Below are 14428 nucleotides of genomic sequence, written 5' to 3' on the forward strand. Positions count from 1 at the left end.
AAACCCAGCATGAGCCCTTCTCTGGTACTAGCACCTTGCTGACTTCCAAGAGAAACAGGTAGACTCTGTTTTCTTTTGGATTTGACTTTTAACACAAGATTTGATGCTCCTAATCTTTTCTCAATTATGTAACATCAAAATAACACCAGGAACAAATATTAGCCATACCAGGGAGATGATACAAAAGAGAATTTCAAGGATTCCAAAACATCTGAAGCCCTAATTTCTCTCCTCTACAATACTCTCCCTGCTCCTGCCATGAAAACAGGAAATGCTCTTTAAAACAAAATCAACAACGATGTGTTGAAGTCATCTGTCCCCCCTCCTTCTCTTTGGTGCAATTAAGGGCATGATGCCAACAAGGAGGCTCATGGCTCTGGCTGAAGCACGTCTCACTCTCCCAGAAAGGAGCAGTGAGGCTCAAAGGTGGCATGTCCAGGGAATGTCTCAGCCAGCACTCCCAGTGCCCTACGCACAGCGGGGGGGTGAGCTGGTGGCAAGCTGCCTTTTCAAAGTTCCCAGCTAGGGAATTTATCACCAGGACACAAGAGGCCTGGCCCAGCAACAAGACACAGGTAACAACAGCATCTCTCCCAGCCTCGACCCCACTGAACCTGTGGCCAAAACCCCCCCGCACACGGGCACTCAGACAAAGCCAGGCTGTTTTAAAAACACTAAACATACTGAGAGAAAGGGCAGCTCTACACCTCACACTGAAAACACAAACTTGGTTTTATGTTGCCAACACCTTATTTTTCTGTTACCCAGAGTGACCAGCTCTCCTTCATGGTTAAAAAGTAAAGAGGTAAAAAAGTACTCCCAGCTGCAACCTCATTTCAGAACAACTTACCTGTCCAGCACAGTGTGACCCCTTCCTTCACAGCACTATCTGTGTCACTCTCGACTGGCCTCAAAACCAGACCTGAGAGACAATGCACAACATCAGGTACTACAGCTCCAGCCTGATTTATTAATTTGAAGGCAAGAGTGAAATACTTTTTCAAAATTATTTGAATGTAAAAGCTTGAGTCTCATAGATAACATGATTTTTCTACATATATTTCCTCTCTCTAGTAAAAATAATTTATGCTGCCATCATTATTATCCTTAGTATCATCTTCCAGTGAATGTCCATCTACAAATTCATTAACTTTTTTGAGACAAATCATTGGCATCCTAATCTTCTGATTCCCATGAAAGACTCACTTTCAAGACACAATTGCAGCTGCCCCACACTGCCAGTTACTGTATCATACACGTCTTAAAATTCTGTAATCAGCATCCACCAGGTGCCGTATCGCATTCAGCACACCACAGCCAGTCAATACAGACATCCCCAAACACACCAAGGCTGGTTTTGTCAAATGTTTTATTGAGTGTAGACATCTGGAGTACTGTAAAACATGCATTATCTGTAGATTCAAAAAGGAGCAAGCCACATTGTCCTCACTGTCAAACGTGTCAGGCTTGGCATACATGATGGAGATTAATGAAGTATCATGAGAGTAATATGGTTCCCGAAAAGCTTCTACAATTTGGAGTAGGGTCTTAATCGTTTGAAATGCAAAGCTGTTCACATTTAGTGAACTTGCATGTTTGCTGGAGGTGCCATATTTTAATTCAAAACAAACAAGAATAATTTCACTGGGGGGGAAGGGAGGTTCCCTAGGTAGAAACTGTATGCTTTTTGTTTCCAGATATTCCAATTCTGAATAAAAATTCATATGCTTTTTGAAGCAGCACAGTTCATTTCTGAGTGAACAAATCTGGTATTCATTTCTTCTTGGGTTGTTGAGGTGTATTAAATTTAAAGAAGATAATATCTCCATCCTCCACTACGTAATTTCTGCCTTGTTGTCTGTATTTTCCAGCAGCCTGTAAATGGAACAGACAAAAGAAAAATCGGTTACTTCATTAGACATTTTATAGTATTTTCAAATGGCAATTATTTAAATACATTTTGGTTAAGAGATGGTAATACTTCAGAGTTTGACAGTCACAATACTCCTCAGCTTGACATCACTTGGTTTGACATATATAAAAAATATATATAAAAGTAATTTCGCCTCCACTGGATCTGTAGTGCTTAAAATGCACCTGCATTACATAGTGGTAGAACCTGGCAAGATAAAGGACACTAAAACAGTTCAATTTTTTTTTTTTTGTTTCTTTTTTCAATTTGGCATTCTTTTCCTTCATCTGAAAGCCCTGCAGATGGCAAACAGCGGCGGCAGGAATGGAAAGCAGCGCTGCTGGAAAGGGCAGCCAGCATTGTCCGTGCCACGGCTCCCGGCTTCCCGAGCCGGGACACGAGGGCGCTGTCCCCACTGGCCACGGGGACACCCTGCAAAAGCCACAGCTGCGCCTGCCTGCGAGTGGGGCTCTCTTGCTGGCTTGTGCCCACATAATGAAGGGCTCAGGAGCACGAAATGCAGGCTCAGCTCTTCTGTAAGGAATTTCCTTTAGAAGGCATTTGCTTCAGAAGGACAGACAGCAGAGCAGATAGGCTGTGAAACCAGGATACAGGAAAAGGCATATGGACCAAAGACATGAAAAGAAAATTCGTTATTAAAATGCTGTACTTGAGGAGAGCAGAAAATAGGCAAGGAATCTATTAAATATCAGTACTTTCTGCATTACAATTTATTATTCTATTTTTCTACTGTTATCTCATCGTAATTAAACCCAGTATTACAGAGGCTGTGGCATTAGGCCTGACAGGCTGGGCGGGAGGTGGTCCGCAGAAGCATTTATCTTGAAAAGTGTCTACAATATGGAAAAGTTGAGAGCTTCTGCTTTAGTTCAATAACCATTCCTGTTTTGAAGTTTTCTCTTGCAGGAGAAAGTGCTTCCATGCAAGACCTCACTGTGCCATTATTCTCAATGACACTATCACAGTGGTGGCATGCTAAGATCCCATTACAGGAAAGCTGTTAACTAATGACCTTAGTTGCTGTAGAACAGATCAGATTAATGGTACACAGTTAACTCAGACACCTTTCTTTCACAAAACCTGCTCTGTAAAGCAGCCCATTTCCCCATATTGCTGCCTGGAAATTTAGAGGCTCGATAACCTTGTTGCTGCCATACCTTATTTAAATGTGGTTCCCAGTAATGCTAGGCTATGGAAAACTGCAGCCAAGATAGCCCTGACAATAAATACACACTGAAATAGTAATTGACCTTACCCCACATAACATTATTGATACATACAAAATAGTACTTTGCAAATGTTTTCCTATTTCTTTCCCCTGGAAATCTGTTTAGACTGTAAAAGGCTTCAAGTTCTTTCTTTTGAAGATCCTAATAATGCTTAAAGTTAAGAGTAATTAGACAGATTGATGGTATAAATACCAATAAAACAGTGCAGTAAAGATCATCAGAAAACATAAGCTGTAGGCACAGGTACAGAAACATTTTATAGTTGAATACATTTATTACTCACAAATATATGTAGAAAAAACTGTCCTCCACAAAGTAACACAACATTTTTTTTAGCACAGTAGTGCACACTATCAGTGTGGCATAGACTTCATTAATTAAATACATTTTGATACATTAATGTAAGTTTATGTATTTTTGTTACCAGTTTACAGTTAATTAAAAGTGACAGTGTTCCTTTAAATTCTCTAGAGACCATTTAATCCATTTCCATTGCTATCAGAAACACTGGTTGAAAAAATCAATACCCATTTGTGAATCTTGAGTATGTATTAAACAAGACACGTCTAACCAGTTCATTTGCACTTGAAAGCAGCCATCTGTAGAAGCCAGCTTTGCCTAAGCAGATATGATTGCTAATAATGTGATATCCCTGTAGACTACAAAGCCCACACAGAGCTATTCAGTGTATAGTTCACAGCACTGGCATTAAATTAGTTATGCTGTACTGGTGTTAAACACACACAAAATCAAACTTAAAAATCGATCAACTTGATAACATACAAAGCAAGCAACTCCCATTACCACTGTTATTTAAGATGACTCCTACAAGCGCCTAAATTTAATTTTGAAATTTACCAGCAATATAAAAGCAATTAGCATTGTCTATGGCATGAAACATTGTATTAAATGCAAATTAGAAAAGACCAGAGGAATATGACACTTTATTCTAAGAACAAGGTTTTTTTCCAACCTTGACTTTAAAACTGAGTAACAAATGCAAATCTGCTTGTTTTACAGCTATGTCATAACAATAAAAATTTAATCATTAAATATGATTTTGAGCACGGAAGTTTCATTTTTAGAATCTCACATTGTGAAAAGCAAATAAAAATATAAAAGCAAAATACTGATTAATTTGCTAGGTGTTAACTGATGCAGCCTCTCAGGGAAAACATTCATATTTGAGCATCAAAAACTGATGGTGGCAAAATTTGAATCTGTTACGTAAAGTGGTTTCTGACTGCAGAATATTAGATTTATTTATAGCTGTGGCTTCCCTTTACAACTACAACTCTACTTCCCTTTTCACAAAGCAGTTCACATGCCGCAACGAACCAATTATATGGGATTTTTTTCCCTCACTTCCTGGGGTTCAAACAAACCTATTAAAGTCCCGCTGCTCAGTATGATCTTCCTTAGTGATACCACTGAGAATAGGCTGAATTTGAAATCATAGTTTTGCATACCTTTTAAGCTATCAAATAGCAAACAATAAAGCTGAACCTTTTGAATTCTTTAACACATTATTGCGTGTAGAAACCTTCAAATACTGAGACTGAGTAAATCAAACTAATGTGCTTTGTAATTGCAATTTCATAAAATACAAATCTTAAGAAAATGTCAAAAGTGCCAAACGAGAAATCAAATGTATATGAAGTAAAGGTAAGTTTTTACGCTTAAAGAAGAAGGAAATAACACATTAGCAACACAGAGAAGAACAGCTTTGGTTACAATATTTTTTGTACAAGTTCATTTCATACTTAATAATGTCAAATCAGATATAATTTGTCAGCTCTAAAAGGGCACAACTTTGGGCACCTGAGCAGTCTCTGCCCTCTAGTGTTGAGAAAGCAGATGAAACTCTTCTCAACACAAGAGTCACCACAAAGAAGTGTAGGCTCAAGGAGAAAAGTTTTCCATTAAGTATCTTCACTGTCTGTTCAGCACATAGTAGCCACCCTGAACGACCAAAGTAAGGCATGGCATTTTTGATTAAGACATCAAAGGGCAATTGAATAAAATACTGAAATGGTAAATTTTAAGATCCTAATTATGCTTATCAGAGCCTAAAAGTGGAACCCACTAATCCTGAAAAAACCAGTACAATTTCATATTATAATATTTTCTTAACCATTTGCATCTGACATTTTTAATATCTTCCTTCAAAAGAAGATGACATACTTTTAGAAAAAACTGATTTTTCTGTTTCATGTTTCCTTTTAGAAGTGATTAAAAAAATCTCTTGCATCTTAAAAATCTGATTTTTCAAAAACAAGTCAGTTTTAAAACTTATTAAATTCTGAACACAAACACGTAAATAGAGAGAAAACCACCCCAATATATTAGCATAACATTTAGTCTTAGTGCTGGTGTGTAATCCATGCACTATTATATCTTGGTTACTGAAATAGTTGCCTTCCTGTCCAGTAAGTTGGCACATTTGAACTCCTTCTTCAGTAAAAGATGAAAATGAATTTTGGTCTATTGCTAGAGGTGACTGAAGATTCAGTTAGCATTAAGAACTTTCTTCCAGTGAAAATTCAGAATTGAAATGGAAGAATGGCACATTTGGAGGGAGAAGAAAAAGTGGGGAGCTCACCTTGACAGCAGCCTCTGAACCTCCTTCTTTAAAATCTTCATATTTCATTACTTCAGCCATAATGAATCCCTTTTCAAAATCTGTGTGAATCTTCCCTGCTGCCTGAGGAGCCTTCGTCCCTTTCTGTCAAACGAAAGACAAGAAGAAAATTAATTGCATTTAAGAAGATTGATTGCAGGAAAGAGGTCTCTCCTTTTTTACAAGCTTTAAGGTTCTGCTGAAACTTTGTTTCATATCAGCTAAAATGCCACACATGCAGCTGGGCGATCCTCAATACTGGGACGCAGACAGTGCCTTCGCCACAGATAAACCAACCGACATTAAAGAACAGCAGCTTTGTTTCTCCTAATGCGCATCAACAGCACTATTGATTTTAGAACCTATGACTGTGTTCTGTGGTGAGATTCGCTTCGACCCCTAGCTTTCTACACAGAAAGTGAGGAAGATAAAGATTTTTAAGTAACTTGAAAATCTGAATTACTCAAGACTTTCACTTACATCCAAATAATTTCAATTAAAGATAACATTCATGGCAAACAATGTTTGCAATGAGAAATGACGTATGAACGTCAAGCCGTACACATTAGCTTATTTTTATTTCAGAATAATTTTATTAAGTTTGATATAGAACAAACTGAGTATTCTTACCAAAACATCAACAACTGAATCACTAAAAAATAAAAAAATCACAGACAACTATACGATAATTTAAGTTTATGCAATAGAGGAGAATGCATTATAGCTGCATGCTTCAAATTACAAGGACATACATTCTGTGCACACACAACCATGGAGAGAAATTTGAGCAATAATGGTGACCTAAAGGCTGCTTAATAAAGCATGTTAAAGTGCTAAGGAGTCTGACACTGTAAAGCACAGTTTTTACAATAAAAGATGTATTGGGTTAATATGGCTACTCACTGATGCTTACCTGACTAAGTATCTTTGCACATTAAATCAAAGATACTCACAATCAGTCTTAAGATAAACCAGCTTTCAAATTCTCTAATAAAGAGCAAGTACTTCTATTGAAAAAAGAGGAAATTCATAATGTGCTTTTAAAAACTACAGCAAGAATCAGAACAAAATCTTGCTTTTATATTATTTTGGTTGCTGTCTCAGGGACTTTAGCAAGCAGTTATCATGTAAACAGAGATGAGGAAACAAAGCTGAAAAAACCCCACATGCACTTTAAAGAAAATAAGTTTAATGTGCTAAAACACATACACAAACATCTGTAGCAGTACTATTAAAAATATAAATTTACAGGAAATTATGTTGATTAATGAAAACAAATTAATTCCAGTGAATGAAATTAAATACAGCACTGAAACTCATTGCACAGCCCTAAATACACTGATGCAAAAAATACAAGCTCAAAGACTGAACTGTGCCTCAAAAAGTTGACATTGTTGTAATTTTTAAGGTAAGAGTTTGCAACTGTACACATTCCAAAATATTTTTTCTACACTGATCTTTATATTGCAACATATTTACATTCAAATGCAAACCACTACAGCTCAGCTCTTACTGTCCTCTGGGAATAAATTGAATAAATCAGTTGATGTCTATGGCTATAATCATTCTGCATCAATACTTAAAATACATAATATTGTTTTAGACATTACATAAGTTCCCAGATAAACATATAAAACTACCAAAATAAACTAGGTCTAAATACTAAAGTCAGTAAAAGACCTGAATTACTGCACACTGATTTTAGGATTTGGAGCCCAACTGTGCATCCTCGAGGAATATAATGACGTTATATTGCTTTTATTGCTAAAATGTAATCCCAGCAAAGCACAGGAGGAATGAACCATCCGCAACCCAAACAAACTTAGTGAATACAAAATGAAAAGCAACATCAATTTCACTGCAGACAAACCCAGTCACACAGATTAAGCAAGCACAATACTGGTACGTCTTATCTCTGACCACAGGAGGAGGGTAGACAGATTCTACAGGATGAAGAAATTCAGACTATGTAATAGGCAGAATCAATTGTTACCTGCCTCAATCAATGCAGCTCCACTTTCACTGTTCAGCAGCTCACAAATAATTAAAGTTATCCTGGACAAAAACCTCATCTGTAATGACTAGCTAACCGCCACCATGACAAACTTCAAAGTCAGTGATATCAATCTGAATTCAATAGTGTGGAACTGGATATAGCTGATGAATAAGTATGAATCTTACCCTGATGGTCCATGCACGCACTTCATCTGGGCCTGCAGTGAAAAAGTATTCTAGTTGGAGTGCTGCATATCCAGCCTTAATGATCTTTGCTAAAGCACTGAAAAAAAAAAAGGGGGGGAAGGAATCCAATTCATTCAGCATATACACATAAAACAGCTAAATGTGCCAAGTAATCAATTTATGAGGAAAGACATCACATATTTTGAAGATAGCAGGTCTACTTTTGAACAGAGCAATAATTGCAGTAGCCTTTTAGTTTGAAATCTCTTCAGAAGAACTACTTTTTTACTGCAATATCATAAAGATAGTATCTTGATTTGTTTATTTGGCAACCTACAGAAACATGGGATAAATATAAATCACCCTATCAGGCAGCACTCTTGTCTCATGCAATTTTCAGGACTCCAGGTCATGAAAGCGTATCTATTTGACTGAAATTCAATATTGAAACAATTTATTACAGTTCCTCCGAAAATTATGGCAAAATTTTCTCCACTGTCCTTATTCTCCATAGATGACGAAACAGTTTTGGTGATAATTCCTTCTCAAAAATATACATAACTAATACCTATGTTATAATTAAAACACTGTACAGAGATGACAGATGACAGTTAAAAACTTAATTTAAAATAAATCTTTTCACTCTGTCTCATGGTAAAGAAAGGAGAAGATTCGCTCTTTATAATGGTAATTACTCTGTCATTTATTATTCTATCAGCGCAAGCAATTAAATTACTGCAAGGAAATAGTTGATAATAAAGTGTAGGGAAAATGAATGCTAATTAACCTTTGTGTCATGTTCTCTTCCAGATACTTCTGTTTCTCCTCAGCACTCATATCTTGCAACTTGAGTTCCAAGGCCCCACTAAAAGGAATGACCAAAGCACCCGGGTCGTGCTTGTCCACCCACTCTTTAATTTTTATCAACCTGTAGACAACAAAGGGCACAACATTATCTTGTAGTGCATGCATGGCTGTACCACATTCATTATTATCAAGTAGCACATACATATTCATAAGAATTGCACGGATTTATGATGCCATCTTTTTGTGTATTGCTTTCCAAGGTCAAGGCATTAACCGGCAGCAATTGCTTCAGGTGTACTCCATTAACATTTCACTGTTTCCTGGTTTCTGTTTGGCATTTAATCTACAGAAATAGGCATAATTTGGGACAATAGCTAGGTGTTTGGTACAGGTTAAATACTTGCAGTTTAAAAAGTGAATAAAACTTTCTGACAGAAAAATGTACTTCCAAGAATTATATTTATTAAAAGTGTTAAAACTGGGGGCCTTCAGTTTTTCCTGACTTTTTTTTTTAAATTAAAAAAAAAAAAAAAAAGGCATCTCAGTAGCTAAGACTGCTGATACTAGAAGATAGGAAAGAACACTACACTCCTATATAGCAAGCTGCATGTGCTTTTTCTGCATATTGATCTTGGAGTATGCCATGGCTGATCAACACAGTTCCATGTTTCTACTGGTTTTTACCACCATTTTACTGTGGTCCCAGGACAAAGCTTCTGGCTACTATACTATGATTATTTTTAAATTAAAAAAAAAATTCATATTCATCTTCAGTGACTGGCAGCATTTACAGTAGTTTGCTGAGCATCATTTCTTTGAGTTGAATGAAACAACAAATTTAGAGCTAAAAACTTAGGGTGTTAGTTTTTGAATGTTAATTACCCTAAAGTTACAACTGGCAGCCCCCTGGCAACCAGGAGGGCCATCCTGTCCTGGGCTACACCAGGGACAGCGTCATCAGCCAGGCAAGGGATGTGACTGTCCCACTCTGCTCTGCACTGGGGTGGCCTCACCTCGAGTGCTGGGGGAAGTTTTGGGTGCCACAATATGAGAAGGCTATAAAGCTCTTAGAGAGTGTCCAAAGGGGCACAACAGAGATGGTGAAGGGCCTTGAGGAGGAGCTGTGTGAGGAGCAGCTGAGGTCACTTGGTCTGTTCAGCCTGGAGGAGACTGAGGGGAGACCTCACTGCAGTTACAGTTTCCTGTGAGGGGAAGAGAAGGGGCAGCACTGATCTCTTCTCTTGGTGACAGTGACAGGACCTGAGGGAATGGCCTGAAGTGGTGTCAGGGGTGGTTTAGGTTGGGTGTTCAAAAAAGTTTCTTCACCCAGATGGACAATACTCTCAGGCACATAGTGTGACTCCTAGGGATGCTTTGTGCAGGGTCAGGAACTGAACTCAATGATCCTCTCGCGTCCCTTCCAACTCAGAATATTCTGTGATTCTGTGAAAACTTCAGAGCAGTAGATGGTATTTAAAAAATCTTTAAACACAAGCATCATATTCATGACTGCAAGTATTTATAGTAAGTTTAAGGGAGACATTTATAAATTACCTGGGAGGAGTTCACTACTGTTAATAGGACACTATTTCTAGACATGTGTGAACAGTAAGAATAACAGCTCTATGCTCAGCAAGCAAACACAGGAGCCATGGGAATACTTCCTGTACACAAATAATCAAATCATAAAACACAGCACTTTGGTGCCAGCGATGTTTCAGACCTGAAGCACCCACCATACAGCACAGGGCTTTATGCTTGCTGAGTTCTTTTTCTTAGTCCTGCTAATCTGCAAGATTTAGACTAAGGTTTTAGCTGCTATTATACTAAAGTGCTTTGAAACTGTGGCCTGCAAACCTTTAAATAATCAATGCAAATGTCACTTCAGAAAAAAATGAACTCAACCACAAGTTCATCAACACACATTTGTCAGAGAAAATAGCAGGGGATCAGAGCTATTATGAGATTAAGTGCATGGCCGACTGAGTATGGTTTTAGATGGTACAAAGAAGAATATAGAAGTTCACTCAACAGTTTTCACACACTTGTTATATAAGGCTGGTCTTCTATCATTTACTTATGTAAATACCCCATCAATGTTTTTCAATCCTCATTATACTAATCTTTTCTTGCCTCCAGTTACCCAATGAAAACACAGTTTGGTATCCAGGACTGATACTGAAACACTACTGCCTTCAGAAACATCTGAACTCAAAATCACAATTAAGGTATGTTTCTCAATGGGACATCTGACATTTAACAGCATTTCTTAAACTATCATTTGCAGTTAACTAATTTATTTTGGCTAACAAATTGGGTATCGAAGTTAAGAGCTTATAAATGCCAACATTTCACAGAAAAGTATATCTCAAAATGAATCTACAATCCATAAGTGCACTTCAACAAATGTGCATATATCCTTTATAGATTGTTTTTTAAGGAATTATCTAACACTGGTCTCCAGACTAATTAAATCATGTGCCAAGCAAAGAAAGAGGGAATGAAACATGTAAACCTGAAAAAGTGAAATGAGCATGGAAGTAATGTCAAAAATTTGATTCAAACTCTGTTTGGTAAATATGGTCATCGTAACTAATAAACTAAGAACTATTGTGGAACAACAAGATAAGAAATAATTACTTTGGCTAAAACACCAATTCAGAATAATAATAGTCTTAGACTGTCATTTTAACAGCTTTTCTATTGAGTCCTTAGAGGGATTATTTGCATTCCTCAGGTATTCTATTGTACGATTCAGATGAATAAAGACTTACAAATCATTCCTCTACCGCCAGTGTGAGACTTTGATCCAGTGAATACACCATTGTACCTTAACTATAATTGGCAAAAAACCTGACAGTGTAGAGCATCACAAGCTTAATAACAAAGGAGAATATCTCAAAGTGTTGACAGACGATCTTCATAATGCAGGAGCAAAGCTGGTACATTTTACCAATAAATGAGCACTGAGGTCTAAAGGTCTCTGAAGTGACTGACATCAGACCTGCTACAGCCTCACTGAAAGAATAAGGTAGTGCATCCCACTCTGTACAGTTAGGTTCTCTGCCCGAGTCTTTTACTTTTGTGACTTTCAGTGTCACAGGAATTACTGGAAAGTACCAAGGAATTCCCCTAAATGTGATCAAAATAAAGAAAATACACAAAAAGGTAAACACTCAAATATAAATATTGATGTATTTCTAATTTACGTTTTCCCCAAAGTGGAATGCTTAACTAATAATCAGTAAAATAATAGCGCATGTTTGCCTTCCTGTTACAGATAACCAAGTGTGCCAAACAGAACAAAATGGTCTTAACAAATGGTAACAATTAATGTCAAAGTCTGTTTTATTTGAGCACATAATTTTTCCAAAGAAAATTATGTATGTCTGTAAAAGGACAGCAATAGTGCACTCATTCTGGGCCTTTGTTAAGATAAGCAAATCCTGGAATATCTCTCCATTATTTCATGCCATACTTGAAAATGAATAATGAAAAGTATTGGATTTTATGCTTAAAGACTTTTAATACTTAAAAACCCCCACTGCACACTAAAATGTAACAAAATGAAAAGTAAAAAACCAAAAAGCAGAACTGACAGCACCAATGACCATGATTAACAGCTGAAACTACTTTAAGAAATGAAGAACTGCTCGAGATGAAAACCCTTCTTAACAAAGTAAACCAAAAACTAAGTGAAAACAGTGTAAGAGAGTGGGATTTCTGCGACATCCACAGACTTTCTCAACTGGGTTAACTTGGTTCCTCCCTTCCCTGTGGAGAGGAGCGTGCCAACAGCAACTACAGAGGGTTCCTCAATTGAAGTCTGATTGACGCCAGAAAACAGACAAAATATCTTTTCTGGAAAAAAAAATACAGACTCAAGAGACAGCAAGACATCCATTCATTCTGTGATAGCAAGCAAAAAAGCATATTATGACTGTATAAAAGCCTGACACAAGAACAAAACCAAGGCAAGTGCAAAACCAGACCTCATCAACTTGCAAGTGAAGGCAGCACTCAAATTTCTGATCAGGGAAAACACTAAAGAGGAATTCAGATGCTCATTTCCACCTAACACTGTGACTCTTGTTTGATAAGGACATAAGAACTATCAGCAGCATTATCAGCATATCTAGTAAACCACTGGGTGACTTCAAGTGCAGATGGATCAGAGCAACTACCAGAGTTAACTCCTGATACTAAATCAGGATGCAAGAGACCTTGGAGAAAGGTTTAAAAATGATGGCACTTACTGAGAAGGCCAATAAGCAAAGAGCACCAGCAATAGGAGCTGTACAGAAGGGGATGCCTTTCCTTTAAAATGGTGATGCCTGAGGCAGCAAAAACCAAAAGCTGCAGCCAACCAAAATAAAAAGGTATAAAAGGTGCAGAAAGTATATTACCTACAAATCAATATTTGAGAGAGTTTAACATGAGAGATCCAGCTGGGAACAGAGACAGAGTTCAGATAGAAATCTGAAGTAGTGATGGAAGAGAGAAGCTGCAGAGAAAGCTTAAGCTCAGTGGACACCTGCAAGACAAGATGATCTGAAAAACTGACCCCTGAGAAGAAAGGTGATTTGTGAGAGTATGCTTTTGTACAAGCAGGACCAAAAAAACCATGTAATTAATGGAAGAGAAACAATTGTTTTTCTGTTCTTTACGTGAACTATGAGTGGAAAATGGAAGAAACAAAAGAGCACGGCAAGGAAAAAGAAAATATCAGGCAGCACAAGAAGGAAAGAAACAAATGTAGGTAAGATCAAACTAAATGATCAAAATTTACAAAAGACTGAAGAAAAGATCCACAGATAGGAATGAGAATAAGAGGACTTAAAAATGCCAACAGGCTCTTCCTGTTGGCAGTTCTGCACAATACCAATTTATAAAGGCTTCTAAACTCAATCTGTTTAGTGCTTGCTCCCTATTGTTGAAGTTTTCCACAAGTGGAGCCTCAGCCACCTTTATTTTTGTTAAACTGAGCCTATGGGCTGTGGACCAAGAATACACACTCCCTATTTATATCTTAAAAGTTTCAGGTAGTTTTTATTTTGAGCTTTCCTTGTAAGCACCATATTACTTCTAACTTTGAACCTTTTTGTTTGGACTCTCTTCAACTGCATACAGTACCCAATGCACTTCTCAGAGCTTTCAATAATAATATATTATAAACATTAAAAATAGCTAGAGGATTAACTCATTTTTCAGGTGATTTTCCTGTTTATTAAACCCAGTCTAGCATTTGCTTTTTTCTGACAGCACTGCAACATTATCTCATGCTCAGGTTGTAACTTCTTGCATGACCCCATTTGACTAGCTATTCTTAATACTATGTTTGCATAGTTAATTATTTCTGTATAAAATCATTCTCAGGAGTTGCACTGTGGCTATTTTTTCCTAATGATTTCTTGTTTCTTGAGATGCTTCCTAAGTCCTAATTTTGTTCTACACATATGTGGACATCTCTTAGAATGGGGGTCATCCAGAGATTTAACAAGACTGCTCATCATCCAGCTCATTAATGGAAATACATAACAGTATTTAACCAGTAGCTCCTTCTGTGGATCTCACAATGCAAGACTCTTTGTTTGGAAAGTGTACCACTGATAACCATGCTCTGTGCATGTCTCCCAACCAGTCTTGCACATTCAACTT

The 14428-nt window shown here is 37.3% G+C and overlaps 1 protein-coding gene across 2 annotated transcripts in view; it reads right to left on the reverse strand.

Annotated features, from left to right (window-relative positions):
* Positions 1–1352: 1352 nt before the first annotated feature.
* Positions 1353–14428, reverse strand: part of OLA1 (Obg like ATPase 1) — a 92097-nt gene continuing 79021 nt past the window's right edge. For both annotated transcript variants that reach the window (XM_041403627.1, XM_041403628.1), the window contains 4 exons: positions 8751–8891; positions 7964–8060; positions 5765–5887; positions 1353–1875 (listed from right to left, as the gene is read on the reverse strand). In XM_041403627.1, the coding sequence (XP_041259561.1) occupies positions 1774–1875; positions 5765–5887; positions 7964–8060; positions 8751–8891 (463 nt within the window). In that variant the 3' untranslated portion in view covers positions 1353–1773. The remainder of the gene's footprint in view (positions 1876–5764; positions 5888–7963; positions 8061–8750; positions 8892–14428) is intronic.

The sequence above is a fragment of the Onychostruthus taczanowskii genome, unplaced genomic scaffold (genome assembly GCF_017590055.1).
Source record: "Onychostruthus taczanowskii isolate IOZ18803 unplaced genomic scaffold, ASM1759005v1 scaffold20, whole genome shotgun sequence".
NCBI lineage: Eukaryota > Metazoa > Chordata > Aves > Passeriformes > Passeridae > Onychostruthus > Onychostruthus taczanowskii.